Raw genomic sequence first — 16,115 nt, 5'->3', positions numbered from 1 at the left:
CCTCATTTCGTCGTCCGCTAATCTCCCTTCACATATTTGTCTTACTCTTCCTTTGTCCGCCACGTCTAAGTCAGTCAGTCAGTCTCAAGGGAACGGTCTCTGCCATGTGTGCTCTTCACTCAGCCCCATGACATCAAACAGGTATGACCTCTGACCTTCCACTTGTGATAAATGTGGATGTCTCCACCGCGCCAGATGATGTAGGTGAAGGCAATGCTGGAGTAACGGGGGTCACGGTGGTATTTTCGACCACTTGACATTTTGTGACAACTGTGGAATACTAATAGGAGGATTATATTCCCCAGACTATGATTGATCAGAGCCTGAGGTCCCATGATAGATCATCTGGTGGTACAGACTCATTATACAATTAATTGTATAAGACCGTCTACACATGCTCACACTATGTGACTGTGCTGCTTGTGTACATTGTACCTGTAACAGCTGTAACCTGCATTATATCGTCAGGTAAATGGTGTCTATCCTTAGGAATCAAAGAAACACTTTCACCAATGAAATTTCCACAAATCTTGTACATCTGAATATATTTCTGTTTTTCATTCTTTGCAGCTTAGTTTTTGTGCCAATTAAGTTCCCGTGAACTACTCCTTTGTCACACCGTAGATCTTAACTCCAGGCATTGGCCCAATGTCTCTGTAAAGCAATTAGCAAACAATCGTGCTGAGTAATCCACTTTTTTGCCCTCTTCAAGAATGCCACTGCAAGCCAGGACCCGTAAACAATGAGCATAATAACCCCCCCCTTATCATGTCATCACTGTCTGGGTTCCTACCACTCACATTGCAACAGCTTGGTGTCTATGAGCAGCTCCAGCAGCAGCAGCACCACCACCAGAATGACACAGGCCACCAGGAAACAGTTGAAGCCTGCCGACAGCAGACAGACCTGCCACAGCGCTGCCCTCCGCCCACAGCATGGCTTCAGCCAGTTGGACCTGACGGATGGGGAGAGGGAGAGGGAGTGTGAGACAAGGTGGGGTGTTAGAAGAGCTGTGTGTGCAAAGATAAATGGTGGGCCTTGTTACGGTGTTATTTTAAAGTGTAATAATGGTACGGAGTGCGGACCTGACAGGCAGCATGCAAGGTCAAATCAATAAAACACAAGAAACGTCAAGATACGCAAATTGGGAGGTGTAGTCAACCTTGACTTCGCTCCGTTTCCCATCAGTCAGTGCTCTTCTAAATAGTTTTCAACAGAGGGCACTATTCTGCGTACACATTCAGAGCATGCATGCTGAAATGAATTCACACTCTTTAATTTGACACGGAGCATAAATACATGGTCTGCTGGCACTGAGGTGATCTATGAGTGAGGTAATTCTGTTCATGAATTCACGCTGTCGTTGTATTCCCGCCCCTTTCTTCATCTCCTCATAAAACCATTCATTCTGGCCTTTTCAGCAACCTTCCTCTTCCCGTTAAAACTCTGCTTCAGTACATCATCCAGTTACAAGACTACGATGACAGCTATTGTTTGTTTTTGCCTTTTTCTGGATTATATGACATCGGCTGTAATCCATATCCAAGCATTAATTTGTTTTTGTGTTATAAGAACGTGCTTGTATATATATATATATATATATATAATATCCTCTATTTGTTTAGACATATCACACATGAACAAAGTGTGATTGGAGTCTTCTGTAATACTCCACCCTGCTGCTTCACTGGGTGACAGGACAGGTCTCTGGGTGAAAATTGGCTAGCTTACTGATTGGCTGAATGCCCATCTGGGCGACTGAGATATAATGTGTCTTTCCTGGTTAAGCAGCGACTGCTTTATATACCTTCCTCCACGTTGCTATATATTTTCCATTAGTTTGGAGTGTCCCGGTGTCCCTCCTGGGCTTGCTTCGCGTCCAGGTACATTACGCCTGAAGACGTGAGTGCCGGATCTGCCTTAAATCCAACCCTACTCGCCTCTTCAACGTCCACCAATCAGAGCCTGTGACCGACTGAGACTCCTGGGGATTTATGGTCAATAAATAATGACAAATCTCCAGGAGGCACACCAGGCTTTCCCTTCCTGTCGCAGCTCTGCATTAGATGTTCACTTAGAAATCCAGACAGAAAAAGGAAGGTGTGTGTGTGTGTGTGTGTGTGTGTGTGTGTGTGTGTGTGTGTGTGTGTGTGTGTGTGTGTGTGTGTGTGTGTGTGTGTGTGTATGGGGGGTGACAGTCCTTTCTCTGAGGCAACACTGAGAATATACACAGTGTATATTATTTTGCAAATATAATCTGTTGTCACCTGTCCCCCATAGGAGGAAAGCAATGGGCAATGTCTGTGAAGAGGACAAAAAGGGGATGCAATTTATTCCATTCTCCTCTCGGTTCGGCTCAAAATGAAAGAGGCACACACAGAGAGGAAACAGGGTGCATCCGGTTCAAAGGCATTGGGACTCATCCAAAAGTGAACTGGAGAGAGAGAGAGAGAGAGAGAGAGCCAGGGAGGAAGGAGGGGGGAGTTGGAGAAAGAAGAATGAGAAATAAAGAACAGAGAAAGATGCAGATTGAGTCTTATTTGTCATAAGTTTGGCCATCATTCCTATTGGTTAATATTACCGATGGGAATAACGACCAAATTAGGACAGAACTGCACTCACCAAGACCATTTCTAGGATTTGTGCCTGTGGCAAAACTGTTTAGAAGAAGTCCAAAGGGGCATGAAAAGAAGCAGAAGTGCCACCAGTCATACCTTTTTTCACTTAATTGTTCACTCAATTACTTAGTCTATAAATTGTGAGAAAATAGCAAAAATGTTTGTTATAATTTCATGAACCATGATGTGAAATATTGACCCAGATATTCAATTTACTATGTTATAAGATAATGAAAGGTAAAAAATCCTCATATTTGAGGGAATAAATGTATTTAATAGCCCATTGGACTGGATTGAAGTGACGTCCACATGATCACACATCCAAGCAATGACTTGGATGGCGAATAGGAATCATGACCAAAACCATAAAACTAATCCTAAAATATAATAAAACATATCCTTTGAGGTTAAAAAGAGAGAGGGGGATCCCAGTAAGCGGCATTTTACAGTTGCAGCTGAACCTGAACGGCCACACATTATCTCCATCCTTCACCAAGGTCAGCGGCGAGGCTGGAGCTCGGCCATGTTTTGTCAATGCTCTCCCAGAGGCTAACTGGTGCGCTCAGTCCTCTGCAGCAACCCTCAGTACCGTCCAAAGTCAACAGATCAGGGGCTCAACACCTGTGATGACAAAGAGGTGGTGGAGGGTAATGATATCATTAGCAGATACCACCGAGAGTTTCCCCAGCACCGATTTGTTCCCAAGGAACAATGTCAAACCCCATCTGCCAGTGGAGGAGAGCCAAGAAAAAGAACCATTTGCCTAATAATACGCACAGTCAACGGACATTTGTGGATCATTAGTTACAAGACGGAACGAGCAGCACACGCACTCCGAGAGAGACACCTCGCCTCCCCTTCGGGACCGAAAAGCATGATTTAACTCATACTGGGCGGAATCATAATTCATTTAGACCTCTCCCACAAGCCAGGCAGAACAGGTATTAATTTAATAAACCTGTGCAGAAAAACCCTGTCTGGAAGCAGAGTAAATGGCAATGATGGATTACTCCAAGCTCGGAAACGTAATTCTTTGGAAAATCACTTTAAACCTCGAACCTCGAGGACCTGAAGTATTTATGAGGACGTGAGTGCTGCTTCAGTGGCGGAGCTAGTCGCCGCACTCTTCCCCCCGGGGTCACGGCATGTGCGGATCAAATTGGCAATACCTTAAAGGTCGGGCATGCACAAATATGTGCGTACACAGGCAAACTTTTAACACTGTTAAGAACAGCGCGTTGGCATGTGGACAGATTAATAAAAACATCAGGCCAGCAGCTGTGAAGGCATGACACCCGCTGCAGCAGAACGGCCAGACGGGACGGGGCTGACGAAGACGTCAGGCAGAGTAACTGGAACAGAGGAAGGTGTCGAGGTAGCCCTGTTGGGGCCCATTCACACAGACAGGACAGAGCTTTGGCTCCGGGCCCCGGAGCCTATCACAGGGAGCATCTCTTTCATTATACTGTCTGTCCTGTAATTGAGATGCGATAAAATACAATGGAAACTCATTACGTACAAGTTAAATGTATATGAGAGACGTGGTGCTCTGTTTGAGACTGAGTGAGAGAGAGAGAGAGAGAGAGAGAGAGAGAGAGAGAGAGAGAGAGAGAGAGAGAGAGAGAGAAAGGCTTCAAAGAGAAAAATTCATTCAGAAGTAATGAGCCTGAAAGACTCTATCAACTCGTCTGAGCTATTGATTGCAACACAAACACGCCAGCTCTCCCTCAGAATGTTTGCAGAGGTAAGCCTAAAACAGCGACGCTCTGAATGACACCGCTGTGCACGGGCCTTCCAAATTATTGATCGGAACTCTTGACTGATGTCTTGATTGGACAGTTACAACAGAGACCCTTTATTTGGTACAAAACTCCAGCGCATTAGGGTACAGACCTGTGGCAGCCCTCACACAATTACCTGTTTTTCCAAAATGATTAGTCATGTTACGAGTTTATAAGGACATTTAGAGAGTTAGGGGCTTGAATTTGTGAAAGTATCAAGAATGTAACGTAATGTATGAATGTAATGTAAAAAATAATAATGTCATATTTGTCTTGTGACACCTATCAGGGTCCAGACCTGCAGGTTAGAGCATGCCATTAGTAAGAGTTAGAAAGTAAGAACCTGAATATTTTGATGATATGTAAAGTCCTTTTGTTGGTGAGGAACAACACTGGGGGGAAAAGCTTTTGAATTGAATGCATCTACTTTGAAGGTGTAAGGGACAATGTCAGATGCTACAGCAGCATTTTAAAAATGCACTCTCTCTCCGTACCAATAACTATAAAGCCCATGGTTCCTCCAGAATAAACTTCAACCAATTCACACCAATCTGCTGAACGCAGCAAGCTCAGGCGGGGGAGAAAACGGACCTCGACTGTGCGCCTGCAGGCTTCTGAACAGCAGAGGTTGGAGGATCCCATTCAGGCTATTCAAACTCTACATTACTCTTGTTCCTTAATTCAGTTCATGCACTTGAAGGTGCATTTAATTTAATCCATTATATATGCATTTCCTCCCCCCGCTTCTGTTTCCTGAGAAAGAATAGGTGTGGCATCTGTTTGCTTGGAAATCAAGACAAATGCAGGCATAACAACTTGCTAAATCCTCTCCAGTGTAACCGCTGCTGAGTCATCTGTGTTATCACAGCCAAATGAAGCCGGAGAGAGGAAAACCAGCTAAGCAATAAATATGCTGAATAAAGTGAAGTTATCATAGGTAATCAATTGTACATTTTACTTCCACATCTCATCACTATTAATCTCCTACACTGTCACGCCGGGGGAATTAGAAAGCACGTTTGCGGTAAATCAACAAATCAAATGAAACGGCCTACTCAATTACATATACCAATAAATAAAGTTTAGGTTTCCGCATTCCCCCTGAGGAATAGGGAAACCATTTAACCATCTATTTATGAAAATGCACATAGCGTTCCAGCATACAACCCAGGCCACTTCCACTGGTTTTCAATTGGCTATCATCTGTGCACTCCTTGCATCTTGCTAGCCAGCAGAGGGGACTCTGAGCTGGTTTCTGTCAGAGAAACGGGCCACAGACACTGAGCAAATGGAGATGGATGGGGCTCCGTGTGCAGAGCGGCAGACGAGCCGCCTCTGATAAATGGGTTTTTCACCAGGACACTTGATCTCCCTTGCTCTCAGCCTAAAAAGCAATCTCACACTTTGCATGTCTGTGAATATTAACAAACCCCTCAAACCCAGCACTCAAATGTCATCCATTGTGACGCACATGGTGCCATGCAAGAGAACCAATTTGATGGAGAGGACTGTTTCTCTGCATGTTTGAAATAGAGTCGGTTCAAACATCCATCAACACAGAACAGGTATAGTAGCCTATGGCTGTGGCTACAAAGCTCCTTGAAATATTGCTGCTGCCAAGATTCATACTAGACTCTGGCATGTTCCGTCGGTGCTATTTTTCTATTATTCTTAAACCTTGAGTATTGAATGAACCTAGTAGTGATTATTGCCATACTGCTTTATTAATGCGTTTTAGTGACTAGATCTGGAAAGTCTGAGCACTGTTGAGTAATATAATCACTCTCAGCCGGCCTGGGCTCACTTAAGCTTATCTAACGTTTGACATTTCACCCGACGGCGTATAAGCTAGCAACTGTGGCTAGCAACACGGCACAGGGTTAATCCCACTCCGCCGTCCGACGTGAACGGATATGACATTCAGCAAATGGAGCCGTTTCCTCGTGATCTGCAGCCAGCAGCTTTGCGGAGGAGGATCGTCTTCCCTCCGTCCTTCTCTTTATCTCCCCCGCCTCCCCCATCCTCCAGTCACAGCGGCAGGTTGACCCATATGAACCATCTGTCATTGCTGCGGTGCCTCACACCTCTCGGCCCGGCCCCTGGTGATCAACAGCATATGCTACCGCTGATCTGGGGATGATAACCCAGGATGAATGCAGGACGATGCTGGGATCTATGACGTATTCTGATAAGCCTGTAGAGATAAGTTATTGGTAAAATCCAAAACTGTCCAGCCCTCATCTGTAACCACTTATCCTATTCAGGTTGACACACGCTCACATTCACACCAACAGGTAATTTTAGAGTCCTGAACACGACAAAGCAATCTGATATTCTCTCGTTTTCTAAAACATTATCCACCATTTAAATGGCAGAATCTTTGAAATAATACAAATGAGCCAATGATTCAGTGACCAATGGTGGATGTGCAACCACACCACGCTAATCTTGGACTTTCCAGCAAGTTCTGGAGAAGATGGCGCTGCAAAGAAATCTATTAATATTTCCATCCAGCTCACCGCTACACAGAATCTGCGAGGACTGCGTGTGCCCCTCGTAGACCGCAAGAACATCCACCTCCTACATAATCGCCCACGGCTCCTGAAAAGAGAGCCACGAGGAGCTGCCATGCAAAACTCAATGCGCATCTGTGGTGTGTGCATATTCTTATGCTTATTTCTCTACAACCATATGGAACAAAACAACACCACGGCCTCAAATCAAATGATTTAGTAATCGCCCCTTGCTTTCTTTTCTCTGACCATTAGCATAAAGCTATTCCTTTGACCTCCATGCGTTTCTTTTATCATGTCCAGATCCAAACTAAAGTAAATTGAAATCAGTATGCCCTTCCTCATATGTCTAGAACCACAGGATAGTCACGCCTACAAAATAGCATAACGAAATATTAAAAACATCTCAGGAATGTAAGTCATAGTAGGCTGAGAAAACAAACCTCCCACTCAACAGTATCGATGCACAAAGCCACCGCAACACAATGAAAGTGGGTTTACATTCTTGTGCACGACAATTTATAAAGTGCTAAAATTAGCCTACAAAAAGCAGAGCCTCTGACGACACATTAGAATTAAAAAAAAATGAGAGGAAACTAGTTTTCAGAGCAAAGAACATCAGTCAGTCAACATCTGCTTTGTCATGGGGGCCTTTGATACTGTTAGTGATTTAAAATCCTGCAGCATGCAACACATTGTGTTTTCCCTCTGATGTTACACGCATGAGTCAGAATCTGTATCGACGAGCTGGCTTTGTTGCTTTTTCCAGGGGCTCTTCCAGAAGACGAATGTGGAGGAAAATGTGATGACAGGTATGTCTCGGAATGCCTGTGACCTGAAAATCGTGAATTCCGATCTATAACGCTCATGTGGGTGTCAGGTTGCACGGAAGGGCACTACCACTTTTCACTAGTCAAGCTTCCTGGACTCTGAGGAGGGATTTTCTCTGATCCTTTACTTTCTCTTCTAAAAACTTCCTGTTCATGCTTTGATAATTTAACAGTCAAACTAGTCTAACTGTTTATGGTAATGCAATTCATCTAATTGATATATTTTTTTCACAGTTGAGGGCTAGTTGGGATGTGAGAGCGTCTTCACTTGTTGTTTATGCTTGTCATGTATTGCTGTTTTGTGTCTATGGGACCCCCTTAAATGAGATGCTGCATCTCAAGGGGTTATCCTTACAATAAATTCCAATTCCAGAAGGATTGTCGTCTTACTGTTCATGATGAAGAATATTCACATTGTTGACTTGATAAATCCCTCAGAGACACGTTTTGACACTGCATGACTTTTCCATCGCACAATGCCAAATCCCAGGGGACCAGGGCGTCATATGCGAGAATACCCACTGTGATGATCATTTTGCTGCCAGATCCTGCCCTCTGCTGTGGCATCGCTAGGTGTGCCTTTTCTGCCCTTTTTTTATGAGCAAAACGGAGTGAGACAGCTATGAGGTACGATCAGAGAGTGGCTGTTCTGGACCGGACCCATCTGTCCACGCCCTTCATCCCACAGAGCATTGGCCCAGACCGGCCAGACCAGGCCAAGTCAAGCCGGACGTTGTTATCTGACACACTGGGGGCTCAGATGGCGAAATGCCGGATGCTCTTATTAAGCTTATGGTATTTGACGACTTTCTCTGCATGGATGCCAGCATCACAGCATGCCAGAGGGTTGTGAGTCACGCTTTCTGAGCGGAGAGTCACAGACACTTGCTACAGGGGTGCTCTTGCATGGGTCGGTCCTGTCCTGAGAGTACTGAGCCTCCAGCATGGTGATAAGAAAACAACATGAACCCTGGACAAGTAGGCCTCGCGGACAGATACAACACCGCCGCAGGGCTCTGACCTTTCAGGGAAAGCTGTGGCGCTAACAACACTCTTTTGTTTTCTGCCAGAAATCGACATTATGAACACAAGCCTGTCTGGTAGCTGAGAAATTGCTGTCGTTGAACTGAAATTAACACATCAGTGGAGACGTTGTCCGTTTAACGCTGTGACACTAATGAATTCATTGCCGAACAGCCTCGACTCCTGGACTCTAATATAAAACGAGGGGTGAGTCAATACGCCAGGTGTAATTATCATGTGCAATAACGGTCAATGGAGAGAGTGACGGCAGAGCTTTCCTCTGTCGGGGGAGATTATAGATTGTAGTAATTGCTGTTCGGCCTTCATTATGGATGTAGCGCTTTGACGCAACAAGCAAAGACAACGTCTCCAACGTCATATTTCTAGTATCTTCGAAACTGTGATGGTAAACATCAGCAACATCCACCAACATGCCCAACGTGCATGTGGGACGTACCCCTCTCTGTTGTCCTCTTCGTCCGGGTTGGAGATCAGCTGGGATCCAGCGAGGGAAATGTCCAGGGCGGCCAAAGGCAGGTCCCTGTAGGCGAAGCTGACCAGCTGGACAGGGGCCACGCACTGGTTGTCCTCCTCCACCTGCTGGGAGATCACCTCCAGCTCCGAGGCTCCCGCCTTGGGAGGAGGCCTATGGCACACACACACACACACACACACACACACACACACACACACACACACACACACACACACACACACACACACACACACACATTTAGAGCAGCATTGGAGTCAAAAAAATACACGTATATACAGTTTATATCTGGCCACTAAAATTGGGTCACTTGCTAATGTAATCTACCCACTCAATAATAGCACACGGTTCCGGAAAGTCAATTTGTTTAGGCTGCATTCGCCATCTTTGGTAGTTAATGTCTGTGCATAGCTTGAGCATTTATTGCACTGATTTAATACATATTAAAATGGTAAATTAATTAAATTGTATGTATGAAAAAAAAACAGTAACGTTTTGCATTGCAGAGGGAGGAGAGGTACAAAAAAGCGAGACAGAAGACAATTCATATCTTCTATATTCAATGCTGGAAAACTACATCTACATCATGCCCTTTTCACATCCGCTACCCAAGGTTGTATGGAAGTGTGCTGTTTATTTGACTTAACCAATGCACCTACTTTCGACATGTTTCAGGTGGCAGAATGGGATAATAATTACTTGGACTACGCTTGTCCTTGTTTGTAGTGTTTTCTGGCACCCTCAACAAGGACAGATTTACCTGGAAAGTGATGACAAGCTGATCTACATTTCTCATAGAGAATGCAGTGACGGAAGTCTCAAGCAGGAGTAAATAGGGCAATTTGCATTCTAAACATATGGAATATGGACATTTCAGACATCATAGATGTTTAGAATGATTTCCCAGGCAGCCATTGGTTTCCATTCATCACTACAGTGTGATACTCAAATTTTAAACTTGCTTGAGGTGAGTGATTATTACAGTGAATGCTTGAAATAAAAACACATGTCATGGCTCAAAACATGGGGGAAAAAAAGTGAAATGGGATAAATGACATTGGAGGGCACAGAAAAAGTTTGTTTCAGCTGTTTCCCCCATTTTGATATATCTACTGTATTTTCTCCATCAGGTTGTCTATATTCAGCAGAAGCAGATAAAGTGTCATGTTGTCTGCCTTTGAGGTCCTGAAACTAAAATGCGTGGGGGGCTGTGATCCTTCCAGCTCAGCCAATAGCTGACAAGGAGAAGTCACCCTGGAACGGGAGTCTCACACGGCTTGGCAGCCGTCCCAGTGCAGCCAGTGTGGAGACATCAATAACTCCAGTGCTTAACAGTGGAGGAAGGCATTGATTACAAGGCACAGGGAACAGAGGCCATTGGCTTGGTGAATTCTACAACCTCTATGCCAGAGGTGAAACAGTGTGGGAGGAGACAGTTAGTAAAGATCACTAAGCAGACCCACCTTCCTGTTAAATGTTAATGTAGGCATGGAAAGGAAACTAGGTCTTTTTCCTGACCAACCTCTTGCCTAATAGCGGTTTAATGGACTCCCTCGAAAGGTTATTTTCTTATTCTCACGAACACCTCAAACTATATTGTCTAAAAATGGCACCATGGCTATGGGAGTCCTCACTACATGAACTGCCTCTCCCTTCCACCCTTAATAACATCTGATCCTTTCGTTATGCGTCTCCTGCTAGATGTGTTGTTTAGCTTGAGGGTCAAATGCCCGTATATTAACATGCACGCCACAAAACGCGCCTGAGCATCCCCAGTGGTATTTGTGGACTTGGCACGTCTGTCCAACTGCAACAAGGACGCTAATCAGTCATGACAGACACAAACTGTTTAGTAAATCAAAATCACATTTCCAGACAATCTCAGAGTGGGCCAGGAGCCATTATGTGCAGAGCCCAGTGGCGTGGCCGGTTGCCATCCTGGAGGGGGGGGCTTCACATTTGAAAACACTGCTCAAACAATGCAGGCAAGGACAGCTAGAATGCTAAAGGTTGGGATCTTTTCAGACACACGTGATATTAGCAAATGGCAGAAGGAAGCAAAAAGGTTAACATAGAGCACACTTGGCTGGAGGGGGAATCTCACACTCAAGAGCTAAGACTAACCAGGAAGCCCAAAAGGTGCAAAAACATGCTCCGACACTAGCCTGGTCTGGTTTAGTTGTACATGGTATTGTTCTTACAGCCACATTTTAAGGCTGTAGCTAAAACTAAAACTAAACTAACATGCTAACTTATATCATAATGCAAAAGACTTAAATAAAACTGGTAATAGTTCATTTATTCATACAGCTATAATAGTAATTATACTGTTACTACACAAAAAAAGAGAGAACTTTAACTGGTAATCCTGATTCAATGCATTGATCAAAGATATAACATTACCTTGTGTTTAAGAGAGTCAAAATAACTAAGAAAATATGTGCTCAGGTTTGTCAGGTTGCCCCTTTTTTATTTACAACGCCAGTGAGACAATTTTCGGAAATACATATGAGAACAACTTTTTTCACTTGGAGATTTCCAATAAGAACATCTTCTTGTCAATATTCAGTGGTTCCATAGATCTGGAGTTTAAATTAATCTCACTTGGCATCGATTATAGCCTCAGTCTTCTGCAGTCGTCTGTGAGACAGATACTCAAATACCACTGAAGTCCAATACTGCTGGACTCAACATAAAGTAAAACTCAATTCTATTTATTCACTCTGGATACTAATAGCAGTGCACATAAATGTGGTTTAAATGCAGATATACGATGCATCAGGAGGGAATTTTTTGCCTGTTTTTACTTTAGGCACTTTAGAGGGCCTTTAACACCCTGCAGCACTAGTAGCACTTTTCTTGTGTTTTTAATGTATTGTTTTATGTATTATTTTATTGCTTTGATGTAAAGCACTTTGGGTACCGTCTGGCTATTGTAAAGGGCAATACAAATATTTGAATTTGGAATGTGTTAACTTTCAGGGCCCCTGTAAAGTCCGTTCAAAGTAATATGTTAAGTTAAGATAAGACTGAAATTAGTGTTGATGGGATCTTTTATTTAAGTCAGGACATGTTAAATCCCTCATGAAGTTATATCATTTTGTATTTTACTTAGTAATCTTTGTAATTTGGTCATAAAGACTTGCTTTAACTTTAACTTTAACTTTTCTCTGTGTTTTTTTTTGCAGATAATAGGCTTGGAGAGCAGTTGTGGCTGAATAGTCTGTCAATGGCTGTAAAACTGTAGCCGACATGTCCTACGGCACAGATACCCAGTCTTCAACATTCAGGTGTCACTATACCGAGAAGCTAGTTTCCATGGAGAAATGGCTTTAAAGGCAACAACGATCGAGCGGAGTATAATACAGCTATACAGCCGAGATGGGGTGATAAGGTGTGAGATTGATGCCATTACATTATATCTTAAGTCACCCATCCTGAGCAATACATTCCCTGCTCCTATCACTTCAGTGGATTTATAAAGTGCTGCCTCAGCATGAACGGCTGGTTTACAGCGGACATTGGTATCATTGTCATTCTGAGTGCTCACTGTCACGGTATTTCTGGCCAACTGTCTACAAACCAGCTGCTCCGTCTTACCCAATACGTTTGTATCCAGACGCTTTGGCTCTTCCTCAGCGCACAGCAATTCGCTGCCTTGATATAATCAGGAAAGCAGAACGAACGTGCCAAATCGCTTATATGGGAACCATCCAGATCTCCCAGCAGCAGCAGCAGCTCTGACACGAGCTCCGGACACAATGGTACATTTGTAAGATCAGATGGTAGGCAACGCCCGCTCTTTCAAACGTCCAAAGGGACATTAGTGCAGTTTCCGCTGCATCAATGAAGAGTGGACATGTTTTATTTGTCTTTGGAGTCTTCTTTGTATTATCAATAGATACAATACCTCAGATGTCTCTTTGTGTCCATATCACATCAATTAACAGGCAGAGAAGGTGAAGCCTGAAATATTAAGGTTTACTCTGCAGACATCCCGACAGTAACATTCAAATAAGTAATTTAAGGATATGAATACACAGTATAAGGCTGTCTTTATTCTAGATCCTTCTGTCAAAGATATATCCCATGAAAAGCCCAACACTAACAACAGTCCATTTCTCAGTAGTTTCCTCTTCCCTACGCCGTCTTTCCCACTGAAAATGTAAATCTGAAAAACAGGTCACAAATAAATAGTTTCATTTATTTATTTTAAAAAAAGGGGCAAAGTAATTTCCTGAAACGATATGGCATTTTTGTTTTTCGCAAAAAGGCATTTGTCGGGACTATTTTCAGCCGAGGATTAATACGCTTTGATGTGCAGTGAATATTTACTGCAAAATGACGGGATCTGTGACAGACTCAAAATAAAGATCAGTGCCCAGGTTCATCGTGATGGGGGAACACATCATCCTGAGCAACAGTGTGGCTCATTGATGTGTTTTTATAGTTTTTTGGACAACAATGGAGGTTCAGGGCAGAGAGGAATGAGGATTACATGCAGTGAGGTTTTGGCTAGATAAAACTCGTTTGAAGAATTGATGGTTTTGGTCTAAAATAACTAAGACCTTTCTCTGCATGAGTTTCCCATCTCACTTCACAGAGAGTCACCAACATTCGGCAGCTTTAAATCACGCCTCTGTACCGCTAACCTTATGTCATTATCTGGTTCCAGATATTTTGCCCCAACATTTTCCTTTGCATCAACCATCAACTAAGACAGTTTGAGGTCCAGACGGAGGTCTCCGTCGGTTGGAAGTAGCATCCTGCGCCTTTAACAAGAAGATGCAGCTGACTGAACCCATTTTGCATTCACCCTTCACTCTATTCCACCTCCTCCCACTCCACTCCAGTCCCTCTGCTCCCTGTTTTCCCTTCGCTCAGCCCCAACCCTGGCTGTCATCAGAATGCAGGGGCTGTCCGGAGGACCACACACACACAGCGTAATTATTAATAAGAGAAGATGACAAGTGAACATCCCTCCTGAATGCTAAGAGATGCCGGTGGAAACTGGAGACGCTCTGAGATGCTGGACGAGGCCAATCCATCTCTTTCCACTGAAGTCATTCACAGGAGGGTCACGAGAATATGCAGATGCGCCCATCCTGCCAATCAGACCCTGCCATGCTGAGATGTCGTTAGCATCAGATTGTGTGCTCGTAAATAGAGATTTAAGACGTGGCGGTTTCAAACAAGGCGTTATACTCACTGGGGGTTGCTCATGTCGAGGTCCCGCTGCTGCAAATACACGTCCACACTAAATGACCCCAGATGTGAAATGTGACTTCACCGCTGCAGAGACCTGGATCATACCACACCTATAGAACATACAAAAGAACAGTGTGATTACTACAGCAGAGGACATCATGAATCTCCATCTGCTTTGGTGGATTGTGAGCTTCAGAGCAGCTTTTCATTTGTTGCCATCTGCTGTTTCCAAGGTCAAAGATGAATGTTTAATCTCAAAAAACATGAAATATCTATATACAGTTGAGTATAACACAAATGCATGCTAAAATATCAACGAGGTATCCGTGATAAGGTTTTTCTTGAAGGCGCCCCGGTCCTAACTTCAGCTACAGCTATGCTCTGTTCAACTATTTTCCTGGGGAGCGCTAAACTGTAATGGATTTTAAATCTCCCCCAATATATACGCTCCGCTCTGTGAATCAGGGACCGGAGAACATCACACCTCTTGCATAGCAAGTACAGCAGGATGCAAGCTCTTTGTGCCACGGGATAGAGAGCCATTGATGTCCAAGTCCGTTCAGCGAAAGCCCACTCCAGCTGCTTTGCAGGGAACAGACATGACACGAGCAGACAGGGAAATCACAAACGCATAGCATTCTGCTTCAACAGGAAACAGCCGTCATTACAGAAGAACGAGCCCAGTTGTCGATGGAGCAAAGTAAAAGTAACACTGAACTCAGCTGTTGACAAGAGAATAATAAATGCGACGATTGTACATATATATATTTTGCATTGTTGTTCCCACCTTCCTTAATTATACTACATATTTGATGGATCCTGGGTAGTGTGTGTGACACAGACGCACAGCAAAAACCTTCAGTCATGGAGAGGTTAGGAGTCAGCACTCCCAGCCGCAGCAGACCACAGCAGAGTAATGTAGTGAAGCACAGCACATTAAATGCTACTCAGGATAAATCAGCCCAGGTCATTCAAAGGCTGTGATTGACATGGTTTCACTGCAGCACGTATTAAAAAAGTGGTCTTTAGCATAATATATATAGAAATACACGTATACAGCAGAAAGTCACACAGCCTTAACAAGGTGCTTCACCTTCTTTAAGGAATAACTAGCAGTGAACAGAAAGGTGAGCGTGTAATTTACTGCAGAAGAAAGTATTAAATAAACTACAGCATCAGAGAGATTGCATTTGACAGTCAGCATCCTGAGCTGCCACTTATTACTATAAGTCTACAGTCAGTGCTTCGGCGGTGCAGGTGGCTGTCCACAAAGAGCAGCAATTATCCAGAGCCATCCCTGCGTTTCACCCAATCATGATGCATTCTCTATCATTCCTCACCAAGTCGTAGCTAGGCTACATAAACAGTTATGGTGCTGTTAACATTTCCCACCCCGCTGTGCTGCTTAGAGGCCACGCAGGCTCGTCCTCATTCAAACCGACACAAATTCACCAAGCGCGCTTTCAAACCAACGACTCGAGAAGAAAAGAAGAAAAGAAAAAAACGCACCGACCTCCAGTGTTTTCTACATTGTGGAAAGTGTGGTCTCGGCTCCTTGATGACGGTAATATCCCCCTTCTCGCCGACGACGATGATCAGTTTGAGGGAAGCTCGGATCTTGCGGTGTGTAGGCTGCGACTCCCCTCAGA

General features: G+C 44.0%; 1 protein-coding gene across 2 annotated transcripts in view; it reads right to left on the bottom strand.

The window, feature by feature from the left end:
• tmem266 (transmembrane protein 266) overlaps nucleotides 1-16,115 on the bottom strand; it is a 24,328-nt gene extending 8,213 nt beyond the window's left edge. The window contains exons 1-4 of one of the 2 annotated variants that reach the window (XM_084017706.1): nucleotides 15,980-16,115; nucleotides 14,468-14,576; nucleotides 9,223-9,411; nucleotides 801-955 (exon numbers count right to left, since the gene is read on the bottom strand). In XM_084017706.1, coding sequence (XP_083873832.1) covers nucleotides 801-955; nucleotides 9,223-9,411; nucleotides 14,468-14,481 — 358 coding nt within the window. In that variant the 5' untranslated portion in view covers nucleotides 14,482-14,576; nucleotides 15,980-16,115. The remainder of the gene's footprint in view (nucleotides 1-800; nucleotides 956-9,222; nucleotides 9,412-14,467; nucleotides 14,577-15,979) is intronic. The other variant, XM_084017707.1, reaches the window with a different exon arrangement.

This window comes from Eutrigla gurnardus (genome assembly GCF_963514095.1).
Source record: "Eutrigla gurnardus genome assembly, chromosome: 9".
Classification (NCBI taxonomy): domain Eukaryota; kingdom Metazoa; phylum Chordata; class Actinopteri; order Perciformes; family Triglidae; genus Eutrigla; species Eutrigla gurnardus.
The sequence above is the reverse complement of the archived record's forward strand: the minus strand, read 5'-3'. Positions and strand labels throughout refer to the sequence as shown.